Genomic DNA, 16,788 nt, shown 5'->3' with positions numbered 1-16,788 from the left:
ACAAAATTGTAAAAGACCGTCCTTTTTTTCTGCGTTCATCTTTCAAATGCATTTATTGAAATAAAGACTTTGAAGCATATGAAATCACGGGCTTTCCATGAATTTTGCATATCTATGTACAGCTTTAGGTAGAGATCTCTAAAGTAATATTTACAGTGTAAACATCAACTTGTAAATATAAGAAACAGATTTGCCACAATTTTCACCTCACAACATTGGTTTTGGTTTGAATACAGAAGTAATCTCTTTGAAATACTATGTCAAACTCAAAAATATAGTAAACTTGTTCTTTTCATTAAACAACTGAGTGGCGTTCTTCAAAGATTCTAAAAGAAAGGGAAAAAACAAGTATTTTAGAAATACACACCAAGTAATAGTTCAACTACAAACAAAAGCATAAATAATGCATAACCAGACGTACATTATTTGTTAATGGACTATATCACTAAGTTCAAAAGCATTGACTGTGTGGCTATGACACCATTAGTCAAAGGCATGCATGTCAAAAAGTTAGACCAAGTGGCTGCTATGAGGGTCTTAAGGTGCTTTTAGATAGAATGATTTTCATTAAAAATTTTCATTATTCAACTGAGCGAAAGTGAACGTTAATTGTTCGGTCTAAACGCAAGCTGACAATAAGTGTTCCCTTTTTGTTCGGCATTCATTTCCTGCAGACATACAAATCGTCATTAGATTGTTCACGAACAAGCAAAATGAGAATTGGCTTTTCTAAAAGTACCCGTAGAGAGAGGGGATCTTGTCCTAGATCTGGGGGGCACAAGCCTTTTGGTCAAGGAGCCACATTGTCATATTGAACCACTTCCAAGTTCTGCAATAAAACTTTAAAAGGGAATGTTTCACCTATATTTTGTACTAATTGAAGCGAGATAGTGAAATATATTCCAACCTGTTTTTATTTTTTGATTGCAATTTTTTTATTCTATTGTTTGTATATGACTGTGGGAGGCAGCTATCTATCTGGGCTGCAGTTAATAGTGTTTACAGATATGCCTTACATACTTAATTGTTATTTACACAATGTACAGGAGCTGACCATTGGCTTCTATGAGAAAGATTTCTAGGCAGGTTCTGTGACATGTACAGAGATCATTGTGCAGGGAGGGCGAGGAGGTGAGCTGTGACTATCACCTACTGTGAATGGTGGATTGTGTGTTTTCTATTTATATAGGTGTTGCCATTCAATGTAATCCTGCCTGTGATGATAAGGACATGACTGCTGAAAAGTTTCTCTACAGAATAAGAAGTCTCCCATATGATAGATGCAGGTTCAACTTACAGAACTCCAATCCATTTGACAGAATAAGGGTTCCCTTGTTCCCCCAATCAGCAATACAGAGAGTAGGAAACCATGCATGTGGCTCTTTCCAATGTAGATAATGGGTGTTGTAATAACAGCATTGTATTTCACCAATCACACAAATGACAATGGAAAGAGCTGCATGCCTATACAGCCACATTTTAATTCATAAACTCCTTTTTGGAATGCCACACATGGTTCAAGGGACTCTATTCTCCAGATATATGGGGGGCTCAGAGATGGCTACTCAATGCACCATTAGTACTTGCCATCCTTGCTCTTGATCTGTGTGTCACTCTTCGTTCTGACATGGAAACTACATATGAGCAGCATTTCTATGTCAAGATGGTTGGATCCATAGATAATAACATATGGCCCTTAGGCCACATTTTGTACACCCCTGTAATATATTGTCCCATCTTATTGCTTGTGTAGAAGTTACTCCTGCAGAGGAACTGCATTGTTAACAAACAAGCAGAATTGGCTCGAGGGTCATGGAAAGGCTGTTGAAGGGGAACAAATATCAAGCCCTTCTGTTTGGGGTGGCAAAATAGAAAACTATAATGGAAGGCCCATTTTGAAGTTTGTTATCTTCAATGTTAACCATTGCCATAAATTCTGATTGCTTATTCATAGTCAGTAGTAAAACATGGACATTTTCTAGAGCAATATGTGAGACTGCTGTTGTCCTCCATCTGAAGTGCGAGGAAACTCCTATGCAGCCAGACTGGCTGCATGCATGGTTCTCCCACTCCTGATCATTGTTAGCACAATGAGAAACTTGTATTGACATCATCATTTAACCTTTTCAGAAAAATAAAACTTTTTTATATGGCAAAGTAACATATGAATCTAGTAAAGACAAAATCTAGGATGCCTAAAAGGAAATGATTTTGAACAGAAATCTCTTATGTTTGTGTTTTTATTGATATATTCTTATTTTGATGTAATAATAAACTACTTTATAAAAAATAATCAATTGCATTTAATATCATACAGCAGGTTTGAGTATTCATTGGGGTATTCACTTCCAAGATGGTAAATTAAACATTACGAATCACAGATGGTCAGACTAAGTATACATTGTATAAAGCTGTTGGGCTATTTACTTCAAGATTCTCCCGTACGCAACACAACCATTATATTTTTGCATTTTGCTGTCAGAGAATTAATTGAAACTATATCCTACATGGAGTAACTGATTATTGCAAAACAGCAATATCTTTTAATATCATTTAATTAAATGATTGTTCTAATATCATGCTAAATTGTGACCATGTGAGTAGGTTTGACATAAAATAATGCAAAATATAAGCAAAAAATGTGAGCATTATTTTACTGATCATTTTATCATAAAACCTTAGAAAGTCATCCTTTGAAGCACAAATGACTATGAAATGACTTAAACTTTAGACAAAGGAATGCCTTTAATAAAACCACATAAACTTGTATCTGAGGATCTAAGTATACAAAAAATAAAGCCAGTTTTTAATGCACAACATTTAAAAAGTAATATGGTAATAACTAAGCTATAATGTGATGAATCTCAGTAGAGAAATAGAATTAGCAATGAATGACATACCAATGGTAAGTGGCTTAGCAACTCATCAATGGTGGCATCATCATAGTTTTCTGAATATGGAGCTTGACTTAATTCAGCATCTTCTCGAAGGCTTGAAGGATTGATATCTTCTTGACTATGGAAAATGAAAAGTAGTTTGCCTTACATGATTGTCACCACCTATTTCTACAATAAAAGCCAAGTTCTTTTATTCAGGTGAAGATAGCGCATCCAATTGCAAAGGAGCACTACATTTGCTCCACCCATTTTTATTAGTAGGCAGTACATTTGAAGACCACATGGCTAAAAGAATCTGTACCAATAGGTATGAATAGTAAGTATATCATACACTTTAGAATAAGAGAATAACCAATTATTTAGATTTAAAAACAATTTAAGATAAAATACTTAAATAATATTGACAAAATTATTGACAAGAAAAGATCATGTAAAGCTAAAGTAGTTTAATCTAGAAATCTAATACCATGTAAGTCTCTGTTTTTTATAAAACTGAAAGCTATAATTACAATACGAAAAAAATAGGGTCATCTGTATGGATTCTTTCATTAGATGCATCAGATAGCAATCATTTCACTTGTCGCCAAAGTATCTAAATTAATCCCTCAAGATAATGACAGTCATGACTAAGTAGATATATTTGTCCCTTTGCAATTCTCAGAGTTAGTGGTATTTTAATAAAGTCCTTCTGCCACTCCGTCAATACCTTCTTTTGCCGGTGAGAACTGAGTTTAAGTATTTCTTTACTGCCATCTGCTTCCTAAATCGACTGTAATTATCAGTGAAGACAGCATCAGAGTGACGTTTTACAGGGACTGGATCTTCCACAACACTGTTACTGAGGTAGAGGAATAAAAATAGAACAAAGAATGCAATTTTCTTAATGCATAATACAGAACTTAAAATAAGTGTAAAATGTATTTACTATTATCCATAATATAAGTAATAATGTTTAATGTTGTTCAAGATTGTTTTAAGCCATTAACATGAAGACTACAGCTAAAGTACTAAAATAAAGGTTAAAAAAGTACCAAAACCCTTTATACTTGGATGTTGAACGACTATTTTTTGCTTATTTGTTTTTGTTTTTAATTAATAAATGAATGAAATCGTTGAAATATTGCGTTGCCAAGTTATGTACATACTTCTAAATGACGCTCAAAATTAAAGCCTTTAATTTCTCTATACAAGTGAAGCAGAGTTTAATTTGACTTTTAACACATTAACCCCTTAGGGACAAAACCTATTTGTGCCTTAATGAGGTTTTTCTGTTGACATAGCCACATAAAGACTTGTTTTATAAAAAATTTTTATAAAACAATTGTAAGGGTACTAGGGAAAATAGAAATTCTGCATTTGTGTTTTGGATTTCATTTTTATGATGTTCAGTGTGCAAAATAAATAATGCGATAATATTCGCTAGGGCAGCTCGATTCTGGTGATACAAAGTTTATAGTTTTTTTATGTTTTTCTTTTTTGTACACAAGATTTTCTTTTGGGTTTCTACCAAACCATTTTTATTTTACCATCAACGGAGCTCTGTGAGGATTTATTTTTTGCTGAATGAACTCTAGTCTTCATTTATCAAATTTTGGGGAGCATATAACATTTTGATTGCTTTTTATTGTATTTTTTTCTAGAGGCAAGATAAACAAAATCTGCAATTCTGCAGATTATTTTTAACAATGTTCATCGTGCAGTAGAAATGATATTTTTAATTAATTCTGCAGCCCAGTATGATTATGTCAATACCAAATTTATATATGTTTTTTCTTTTGCAACTTTTTAATACTTTTAGGGCTTGGTCAGATGAGCGTGTTTTACATACTGCTATAGCAGCATGTAAACCACACTTCCACAGCAACCTATAGGTTGCTATGGAAGTACTCACATGGACCCTTTTTAGAAGCGCAGAATCTGCGCTTCTAAAAAAGTACGGACAGTGAGTGCCAACTCACCTGTCAGCTCCATGGTGCGCGCTGTCCAGGGGGCTTACCATAGACTCATATACGAGCTGTGGAAGCAGGCTGCCCACACCACTGACATGTGAACGGGCTGCTCCACAGAGCTAGGGACAGCCCGTTCACGCACATAATAGGAAGGTTTACGCATTGCTTAGCAGCATGTAAACCCTGCTCGTCTGACCGAGCCCTTAAAAAAACAATTTGTTTATCGCTGCATTCAAAGACCTGTAACATTTTTCTTTTTTTGTCAACAGTGCTGTGAAATGTTTTTGCAGGATGAGTTGTACTTTTTAATGGTACCATTTGTTAATCCATGTGATGTTTTGATCACTTTCTATTCCATTTTTTGTAAGGCAAGATATGCAAAACTAGCTATGTTTGCCATGATTTTTGTATTTTTTTCATGAATATCACTGTTCAAGTTATATAATAAACTACTTTTTTTCTCTGGGTCATTAAGAAAGCAGCAAAACCACATATGTGATTTTTTTAAAGTTTTTTTACATAGTAAAGGGGGAAAGGTGGGTTTTGACGTTTCTAGTCTTATTAAAAAAATACTTATTTAACTTTTTATTTTTATCCCACTAAGGGACTTGATTATCCCGATATTTTATTGTTCTTCTAATATACTACTATTCTTCAGTATAACAGTGTATTAGAAAGCTTATGAACCTCAGCCAGAGGCTGAGCTTCATTGGCCACCGTAGCTGGCAGACCTAGAGGCTATAGTCAAGCCTCCAGGTGCCATAGCAACCCATAAGTACCCCGCGATCACATCTCAGGGGGTTTGATGGGTGACAGAGGCAGCCCCTTCCCTCAGTCAGCCTTTTACATGCCATGGATGCACTGACCACAGCATGTAAAGGGTTAAACAGTGGGGATTGAAGTTTTCTTTGGTCCCCAATGTTACAGCAAGTGCCCAGCTGTCATCCAACAGCTGAGCACCTGCCCTTCTTAGCACAGGAGACCCGCACCTGACTTCTCATGCAACCGCCATCAAAAGTCAGCGCTGCAGAATAAAGCTCTTAATAGGCACCATCAAAAGATGTATAGGCTGTCGTTAAGTAAGGTTGGGATAACTTTCTATGACTCAGTTTGTTTATCCTTTCAATTCCTTTACAGTAGGTTTTGTTATGTTAAGATAAAGGAACAATAGCTATTCAATAGCTTAAAATAAGATAACTTTCTGTGACAAGTTATCACTGTCATGTTAAACCTTGCTAGATCTGTACATTCCTCAAATTAATCTTAATTCGTTCAGTGGTATTCTAGGAAGGAGATTGTGCTCTAATAATTGCATGATTGCACATTCAGTTGACCACCAGCCAATGGCCAATAGGGATCAGGTATCAACAGTGTCTTTGTGCAGCATAATTTACCCATAATCTGTTGCATTTTTATGAATATGTCATATGACAAGTTATATCTAAACTGAAGGAAGGCATATACTACAGGCTAAGGGTTCAAGATCATTTTGCTGGAAAAAAAACTGCCTTATGTATATTTATGCATTAGAAAATCCATAATGTCTGTTTTAAAGCCCCTATTTAAAGAGATTTATTTTACATACTGCCACTAATGTTACATTGGTACTAAGGTCCTATTTTATTCATTTCTGTATCACTTTTAATGGCAAGAATAGAGCCATATGCAGCTTGTTCTTGTTAAAAAACTGGACAGTAAATGGAAACCTTGAGACCCAATAAAAGTCAATGGGATTCATAAGAATTAGTTAAGATTTCTTGAATATATACTTGTAAAAGCTCTAATGGCTCTATTAACAGAAGCCATTCGGCTAGTATAAACAGAGCTTTACCCAATTTGGTGCTACAGAAAACTTAATACACTTAATATATGACCTCTGTTATATATTAGAATGTGTTGAAAGGCTCTTTGTGTATCATTGAGAACAATTCAGTCTGTACATAACATTATATAGATATTAGTGTTATAAGCCATCTAAAATTTGTTATGTCAACTGGTGTAACATGAAATCCATTGTCTTAATCCATGTTTGCACCAAGCAGTGTTTTTGATATGTGTGTTTCGGTTTGTGACTCAATTATTGTCTTTAAAATTACAATATTAAATTTCACTTCTTGTCTTTTCTGTTTTAGAATTAGGTTATAGAATTTCACTGGCTTCATCTTATATGTGTTTTGGACTGTATAGTGGTTTATTGATTGACATTTATTTATCTATAATAGATTTATTATTATATCTCACCTGACTCTCTTGCCAATTAGAGATTCTAAATATCTTCTTGCAGACAGTTGACCCAAAAGCTTACTGTATCCACTGGTGAAAAGTCCATCAGCATGTCGTGATGTTCTGGTATATTAAAAAAATAAAAGCTTTAAAACATCATTTCTATATAAGACAGTATAGTTCTGCAAACTTTCTGCATAGTATTTAAAATGAATGTCAATACTGAATCAAAGTGCAATACCTGGGATTAAGGGTATTTCAGTTTTAACAAAGAAAAGCTGGCTCCTTAGAAACACTTCTTTTATTAATTCTTTTCAGTTTTAAATATAAAATAAATTAAAAATAATACATCTACCTTTCATCCTCCATTTCCACTAATTTCTATCCTCATTACAGCATGTCTCTAGGTATCTGGTTGTGTCTACGACCTCTTCTGAGGGAGTATTATTTGAACTATATTTTAAGACATTTAATATCTGAGACAACAAAGAATATTTTATATATTTGAGGTTTACATGCACTTCATCGTTGCTGTTAATAGATTTTGCAACCTGAATACTATGAATGACTATCCCTGTCACTGTACTCTAACTAGAAGCACCTAGAACCCCTGTGCATGGTCAAGACACATACTGTACTCCATCCTAAGCCAAAACAATGGGCCAATATTTCCACTGTGTTCTTTGCAGTTGTCACAACACAACCGTGCAATGTAAATGTTAAAAGCAGAGAAAGAATTAAATGGTTGAATATTTTATCTACCCTATGCCAAACGGTATTAACTAAAGACCCACCCATCAATTCTTGCATTTCAAATGAACCCCCAATTACATGTGGGGATTGTAATAAAAACAGTTACCAATGTCAACAACAAGCAAATTACAGTCAGTTATAGCAATGAAAGTAAATTTCATATTGCCTGTAATGTGTTGTTAAAATCTTTGTCTGCAATAAATGTATTACATACACCACAAATTCATAATTCAAAGCTCAAAGTTTCGAGATAAGTAATGAAATTTCAATAATATATTTTAAAACTATTTAAGAAAGAGAAACATTACAATAATTTCAAAGACTCTTACATTATTAACGTAAGTGAAACCTTTGATTGAATGTATATGGATTTAGAGGTTTAAAATTAATAAACCATAGCAAGTCATTTGTAGGTTATCAAGTAATGTATATTGAATATAACATACTGCATAGCTCAGATACATGGTATACCTGCCAACTCCTTGGGCCATTTCCAGAAAATACTTGTCATTTTCTGGTAGAGTGTTCTGTAAAATGTCTGTATCTTGTTTTAATGTCCCCTGCGTATGATCGGCTTCATTTGCTCCCTCAAATGACAATCTGTTACCTAGCCTAAAAGAAATGATATTTATTATTAATATGAAACATAATGGAGAGTGCACGATGAAACTTCCTGTATATTATAAAAGAACACAAAACAATATAATTCATTCCTATTTACATCAGTTACAATGACACTCTTCACCTTGTCGTACATTAGGCAGATTAAGAAAGACATACCAACGAATCCTGCATTCCCGCGCCGTAAACAGCCTTATCTGACCTGATAAAATTGGGGAAATATTTCTTGTCAAAATATAATCTGTGATATACAACTGCTTCTTGTTTTTGCCTGATCAAAAATCTCAGAATTTATAATGACACTTTGCTTTCTTTGCAGACCACTGGGAATACAGTGCATAATGATACCAATAAATCATTCAATGAAAATGTATTATAGGGGTTGTATGCTTGTCACTTTTCCTTTTTATTAGGAGGACCACCTGAAAATAATGTGATCACAAGATGTTTTGCAGGAGAGCAATCAAATGTAATTAGCAAGTGTTTAACTTCCCTACACTGCCACCACAGGTGAAATTACACATTACATTCTGCCCATTGATGCATTATATAGGAATGCATGGGCATACTGGGTCCTCCAGAGAAAGAGAAATGCTTTTTGTAGCCACTCTCTGCTAATTTATGAAGCCTCTGAATGAGGGATTTGTGTCTATTAACTGTCTGTTGTCACAGGCTACTTGAAACGTGAATCTTGTAAACCGGCAAAACCCTTTAATATTGTTTTATAAAAAAATACCCTATCCATAATGAAGGATTTTCGAAACACCATTCATATTTAAATGATTTGCAGTTATGGGGGATGGGTTATAAACATTCCAAAATTAGACAACTCCATTTTGATTACTGATCCTTTTCTTGATTAAATCACTTTGAGGGGTTCACTATTTTCTTTGTGTCAACTAGTCCTTAATAGGCATGTAATCAACAGAGGATATATTAGTAAATGCAATTATTGTTGTTGATTATTAATTGCTGTCCAGATGTAATGCTATCCACGTTATAATAATCTAATAGAATTGATATAAATTTACTAAATGATGTCTTGCAATTAGTGAACAAACTACACTGTGTAAATGATAGTTAAAGAATATACTCAAAGTAATCACATGTAGAATGAACGTAAATGGACAACAAATTATTGCAATGTCTTGTAGAGCCATAGATCAAGGTTATAATTGAGTATGTGTTTACTGACAAGTACTTCATATAAATACTACTGACTTTGGGCTTCCTCAGATGCAGCGTGATTTAGTCCCATTATGCGGCCGTGATAATCACGGTCTCATAACAGGATGAAACGGAACCATTGATTTCAATGGTTTTCTTTTCACTAGCAATATTCTTGCCTGTTATTAGTATGGGTGAGAAAAGATAGGACTCGCCCTATCTTTCTCCTACATAGTTAATACTATGTGAAGGAAAGATAGGACAGGACCTATCTTCCTGCTGTTTTTTTAAACTCACACATACTAGCATGAAGTTTGAAAAGTCAGAGAAAAAAAAACTGTTCATGCTTAACTACGCTCCGCAGCAGTGAGTGTAGTTGCGCATACACCCATCTGTTTTTGCCCTTTCATTGTATTTTCTTCAGGAATGCTATCTTTTCTCCTTAGGCGGAGCACCTAGAAGGTGAGTGAGGAGACCTATAAGGCCATTCATACTCCTCTGGGTAATATGCAAATAAGGGAGATTGGTCAATCCATCTGCAGTGCCACCTATTGGAAGGCAGCATTCCTGTAAGTTAATGTTAGACTCTTTATACAAGCTTTGTAACAATGACTGGGAATTGAAAGCCAATCCAGAATCCATACACAGATAACAGTTTTGGGGTGTTTACCCCTAATCAGTGTGCAGTAGGTTTCTGGTTTGGCTAGCAAGAGGCCTGTGATGTAGGTCAGGAACACTATCTTTTCGCTTTAGGAAGAGCACTTAGAAGGTGACTGAGTGAAGAGACTTATAAGGCCATTCATACTTCTCTGGGTAATATGCAAATAAGAGAGATAATCAGCCCTGGCTGAAGATTCTAAATGCCTATTGAAACATGCTGTATGCCATGGACCAAAGCCTTGAGTGTTATTTCTTAGGATGTATTCATATCTGCATTGGTGGCTGCATTTGGAGCCTCTGTCACAGATTTCAGCTAAAATCTAGGATGAAAAAATAATGACTGAAAAGCATCATGCTTATTAATACAAAGACAGAAGGGTAGGTAGAAACATTAGTTCCCAGCAGCATGCAGAAGGAAAAAATGCCATATGGGGAAGGTAGCACCAGTACAAAATACTAATGAAGAACTACTCACACATCTACCACACATTGGGAGACTGGCTGCCTAGTATTTATTTGTTTTAAGTCCACAATGAATTAACACTGCATGCAGCACTGTTTTATTTGGGAAAATACTGGTGTGCATAATGGCAACTAGGTGGGACCCATTATACTCAATGTGCTCTGTCTGGCACTGCTCAGGTCCAGCAGGTGGCAGATCCAGCACTTCTGGTTTTACCATTGTTCTTAGTATGGAGCCAAACAATGGAATACAGAAGCACTAGTGTGAACAAGCCTTTATTTAAGGCCTTATAGAACTTTGAGAGGCTAAAAAAATGTGTAAGTATAGGGTCTAGCAGCACTCACTCCTCTATTTCAACCCAGTCAGGGTGGGGAGAAAAGACAATGCAAGTCCGTAAGTGGGGACAATGAACCAAAGAATCCCCAAGATCAATCCAGTAGTCATAAGTAAATGGCGGCCTGAAAGGCTTGACAAAAAGCTTGCCGGTCGAAACATTGCCTGTGTTTAAATATGGAACAATAAAGGCTTGGATATTTTTTATTTACTTATGACTACAGGCGAAAAAAATGTGTCATGGCTGATATTTCCATGTTTATAAGTATATTACAACTCATATTATTATTTTTCATATAAGATTTCGTTATTGTACTCTTGCGTTATACCATAATAGACTAGTTTATGTTTACATTGGTTTATGCCTGCTTATAAGGCTTTATTCTGATGCAAGCAATATGATGTTGGACTTCTCCAGGGCAAATGTGGCCCAGCAAAACTTCTATGGACTATGTAATTGGACATCAATTGCATTGTTTGGTTATCACATTCCAGCATATCTCACATAAATTACCTACAACTAAATTATGTGGCTGAAAATATAGAAATTTCTAAGTGCTTATGCTTATTTCTTGCTCAGTTTCCTTTATAGTAAAGGCTTCTTTCAAATGAGACCAATATGGATGTCATTATACACTTACCAAATTATAAAATAGGCAGCATAATGGCTCAATCATTAGCACAGAGATTTTTACTTTGGCTATAACCGAGAAAACATTAAAATAAAGTCTACGGTTCTGTTCACACTACCATGATAGCTTCCATTTGCAATGGAGTAATGAAAAGAATGACATCTGTTTATAAGAAGATCCTTATGAATCCTAGTAGATCTCATCCACTGATTATGGAGTCTTTCAGATTTCTCATGTTTTTGATAGGAAGAATAATGCAAAAGGATATTCTATTCTTGCAATCAAGGACACCAGAGCCTTGGCAATAATAAAAAACAGCACCAGTATGAGCAAAGCCCAGTTTAACTCTGGGTAGTACAATTTCTCCCATACTCCAAAAATGCTCCCAGCTTAATCAGCTTCCAATGAAATTGAGCCCTTTTTGGACATTATGAATGTGAGAACCTTTAGCGACAGGGACAAAAGTAGGTGTATAATTTGCACAGTACTAGTATATAGGTCTTGGCATATTTAAGAATATAAAGTTGGTAATAGAGCTACTTTCAAAGGTACTTTGTGGGTACCTTTCATTTCCTGGAACAATTCTGTTGGATAACTAGTTATGTTTCAGCATCAAGCTTACTGTATTAAATGAACTATTCATGTTAATTCATACTTAGTTATAAATAGTAAAGGTTTCTGAACTTTTCCACAAAAATTCTATAAATACAAGATATACTCAAAAAAATCAAAGGTGCCATTTACCAGTAATAGTTATACGACTAATTTAGAAAGAATAGTTCTACTGATGCATAAAAAGTAAAACCAAAAAAAACAACTGGTTTAATATGCAGCAAATGTCAATTGATTTTTTTCTAGGTAAGTAATAGTATTAAAACGTTTTGTCTTATGGGATTTCACATTTATATTTTGAATCATTTTACAGTCTTCATGGATATAAATATATAATGCATTCTTGAAAAGATTATTTTATTTTTTTATCTCTGCTACAGTCTGAATTTTGAGAGCTTTGATATACTCTTACTGCACATCCCCTGTATAGCTTATAATGATGGTTTCAAAATAATAAGCCCTTATTTGGGGCGAATAAGTACAATGAAAAACATCACTATGACACCGTTAGGTGAATATGGCTCTAAAATTCTGCTTACTTAACTATATTCAAATGATCTTCAAAACCTATAAAACTGAGAGGAGGCATTTTGAGTGGAAGTCATGACTTGACAAAGTAACTACCTGATTAGTGTTAGGGTTGTGGCAACCTCTTATTACATTTCACAAAAAGAGAGGCTAGTATTCAGATTTACAACAGCAGTTTATGCTAGGCATGACTAGTTAATTAATTTCTACAACATGTATACTTCAATACTGAAGATTGTTACTAACCATTATATGAGCAACTCCTTCTGAACATAAACGTGACGCACTTTGGCAAAATCATCACTGCTGATTTGCAAATCTGTCAGCAGAATATCCTATGTCTGCTGATGAACTTTATGACTGATATGCACATGCTAATCCATGCAGGGGTTTTCTACATGACAATGTTTCAACTGTTTGTGTATCTTTTCACCATTTCAATGAGGATTAGTCACATTAGAAACATGTTATCAGGATCGGTAGAGATCCAGGAGTTGGACTTCTTTTATCACTGCTTGTATCGACAAACTATAAAAGTATTTACATAGAGAGCCTATATAAATCCTAATGTTCTCAGGATTGGTAGAAAACCAGCAGTCATACTTCTACTATCACTACTTGTATCCATAAGTAATAATAGTATTTACATAGATAACCCATTTAGGGGACTGTGTAGGCAATACCAGAATTGTAGGTTGACCAAAGATGGACCTACATTGCCTTTTACACATCCCACTAGCTACACAGTAAACTGAAGCAGTCTAATAAGTGTAACTGACAGTGTAGAGGATTATTGTATATGGTCCATGTATATATCCCATTTCCCCTCCAAACGTTGAGACGGATTATAGTTAATAGTTCCACATTCTCCATACTTTTAAAGCATTTTTAAATGAAAGCAACAATACACTTGCTAATATAAGCAATAAAGTAATGATCAAAATATTTCTACACAAACCTGTATATAGAATATAAGTGCATTCTTATACACTGTATCTTGTATAAATAATAGTTATCAAATTATAGGTATATATTACTTTTTCTCTAAAGCTGACCAACACTATAGAACTAAATATGTATAGGATTAAAAATTACAAAAATGTGCCTTACCTGCTATTAGAATATGTCCCTAAAGGAGGTAATGCCTGTGCTCGGAGGTAGAAAACACTGAACAGAGTAAAAGACACCATAAGGTGGAAGATGCTTCTATGTTCCATTGTGTCAACCCTGTTGGAGCACACAAAATATGTCACAATGACTTAAGGTAGTATATATAGCAAAATATATATACATAGTAGTCATATATATATATATATATATATATATACCTTTACACACTATTATGTGCACACATAATTGTGAACATATCCTGCTTCTATCAATGTGTCGTACTATGTGCAGAATATATATGCTCTCCTGGCACTACTAATGACTGCAGTTGTCTAAATAATAACTGAAAATGTGAAGAAGTAGACTGAGAGTGCAACAAATTGTACAACCATAACACTGAATGAACTATGCCTTTCTTTATGGAACATCATAAAAAATAGTGTAAATGTGTATAAATGTGCAGCTTTTTGGGGTTAGTAAACTAAAGGCATCTATATATTAATTGACTCATTAAATTATTGATCATATTTCCTATATAGTTATCTACCCATCTCTAAACATATCTATCTATCTCTAACATATCTGCTATTTATCTTCTATTATATCCACGTATCTTTATATCTATGTATGCATTCAATTAATTTAATTTCTCTTTCTGTTTAATCCACCTTCTTTATCTGTCATATATCTATCTCATATCTATCTGTCAATCTATCTTTTATCTATTTATCCCTCTGTCTATCTCTCAATAGCTATATCCTTTCATAATCTTATATGTCTAGTCTACTTATCTATTCAATAAAATGTTAAAATTATGTAGCATTTTCTATTTATCTTTTCATTCATATATAGTTACTTTTATTAATGTAACATCTATTATCACAACTCCTGCTATCTAATTTAAAAAAATCATATATTTTGCTATCTTCTCTTATATTTCCAGTCCATTTGTCTTCATCTTTAATATCTATGTGACAATCATTGCTCTTTTCTATCTATCATATTTCCAATTATCTACCTTTTGAGTGTATGGATTCTTACAGAAGTCAGCTCAGAAGTTAATGAGCATCTCCCCCTCACATTTTAGCAGCTACCTTGTGTTCTTTGTAATATCTGAGATGGAAAGGCTTTTACTTACTTGATATGCAGCCTCCCTCTTCCCTGCTGTATGTCCTTAAACCAAGGCTGACTTTTCAGAACTTCCTACTGGTCACAGAAAGGACGATGCGCTATCCGTGGTGCTGAAACTCTCAGCCAAGTCTCCTGAACACACACAGATGTGCCTCTTCTGGAAGTTGCTTGTGATCTTGTCTTGCTCTCCTCCTGCACTGCTAGGAGTGTTGTGCACTTGTCAGGCAGCCTCAGAACGTCTCATTTAATACTGAAACATGCTCCTATTAAAGAGTGGGAGAGAAGGGCTGGTCAACAAGACTAAATCGAGTGGCTTATGTGAAGACGTCACTCACATCCCAGGAGGATACACTAAAAAGTCGTCATCACCTCTTGCTTAGGACTGCAGATGAAGTCCCTGTGTGATCAATGAATCCCATAAGACATGACTACGTAGAGGGTAATTTACTTAGGTAATGAATGTTTGCACATCCATAATGACATTAACAGCTCTGCACTTGTAATTGCAGCACACAACACTGATGACATTATTATATCACATGAATGAATGTATCTAGTGGACATAGGGACACATAAGTATATCATATAATACAATGTGCTGTATACTGTCTACACATCCACAATGTGTAGGATCTTATAATTACCAAGGGAAGATTCGTTTATTGATTCCATTCATTGTATGGAAAGGATTTTAATTAAACATTTAATTGAATTGAATAGTTATCTGATTCCAGCCACTTAATATCTCATTTATAAAATGTCCTTTTACTTGCCTTCCACATGTCAACATCTTTAGATCCAATCTGAATTTATTATCACTATATAATCCGAAATATTTAGGACTCCTTACAACACTAGTATAGGTCCTATGTCAAAAGTATCATATGCTGAAGGGAGAAGGTTAATAATGTCCAAATTAAAACAGAACTTTTAATAAGTTAAAATATATGATGCCTTGAAAAATCACAATAATATATAGATATGTCAGATATGACATGCCAAAGGAGGTATCAATTATCACATGTGCAGCCACAAGAAAAAACACTGACCATGTATGATACTTATATGGATGCAACAGCCATGAAAGTCACAATACTCAATGCACTACAAAGAAATTCAGTGATGATAAAAATTGGTGATTACCACTGGTCATATCACTCCTGTAGAACCATACATAGTTCTGGTCACCATTTGTCATGTGATAGTTGTCAGAAGGAGTAGTCAATAGAAAGGGAATGGGACTAATTCTAAAAATCTCTAATAACTACATAACCCTAAACAGCAACCTGCGGGGAGATCACCCTGAAAAGAGCAAGTCTGCAGAACCCCTATATACTACAGAGCCCTATTATGGCTCTATTAAAAGTACTCAAAACAATGGGTAATAAAGATAAAGTCCGCAATCAGTGATATAGGGGCCTAATGTGTTTCATCCTATGCATGGGCTCGGCAGGGGACCAATAAAGGGATAAACCAGAATAGTACCACAACACTGAATAACAAAGCAGTATTGGTAAATATATATAGTAAAAACCAGCAATTAGCTTATGGTAATAATGCTACAGTGGTACCTTGGGTTACAAGTGCCTTGGCTTGTGAGTTTTTTGACTTGCGAGCAGGCTCTCTCCCGAATCTTTGCTCTGGTTTATGAGCCAAAATTTGGGGTACGAGCCTGCTTGCAAGTCAAAAAACTCACAAGCTGAGGCTCG

At 34.8% G+C, this 16,788-nt stretch overlaps 1 protein-coding gene across 1 annotated transcript; it reads right to left on the bottom strand.

Moving 5' to 3' along the window:
• Positions 1-317: 317 nt before the first annotated feature.
• On the bottom strand, positions 318-14,055 carry VIP (vasoactive intestinal peptide). Its single transcript, XM_066594871.1, has 6 exons — positions 13,949-14,055; positions 8,294-8,434; positions 7,088-7,192; positions 3,604-3,735; positions 2,901-3,015; positions 318-326 (listed from the first exon to the last, which is right to left on the bottom strand). The coding sequence occupies exons 1-6, from the start codon at positions 14,053-14,055 to the stop codon at positions 318-320; spliced, it is 609 nt and encodes a 202-aa protein (XP_066450968.1).
• Between the last annotated feature and the right edge of the window lie 2,733 nt (positions 14,056-16,788).

Source organism: Eleutherodactylus coqui, chromosome 3, assembly GCF_035609145.1.
Source record: "Eleutherodactylus coqui strain aEleCoq1 chromosome 3, aEleCoq1.hap1, whole genome shotgun sequence".
Classification (NCBI taxonomy): Eukaryota; Metazoa; Chordata; class Amphibia; order Anura; family Eleutherodactylidae; genus Eleutherodactylus; species Eleutherodactylus coqui.
Note: the sequence above shows the minus strand (reverse complement) of the source record. Positions and strands in the feature narration are given on the sequence as shown.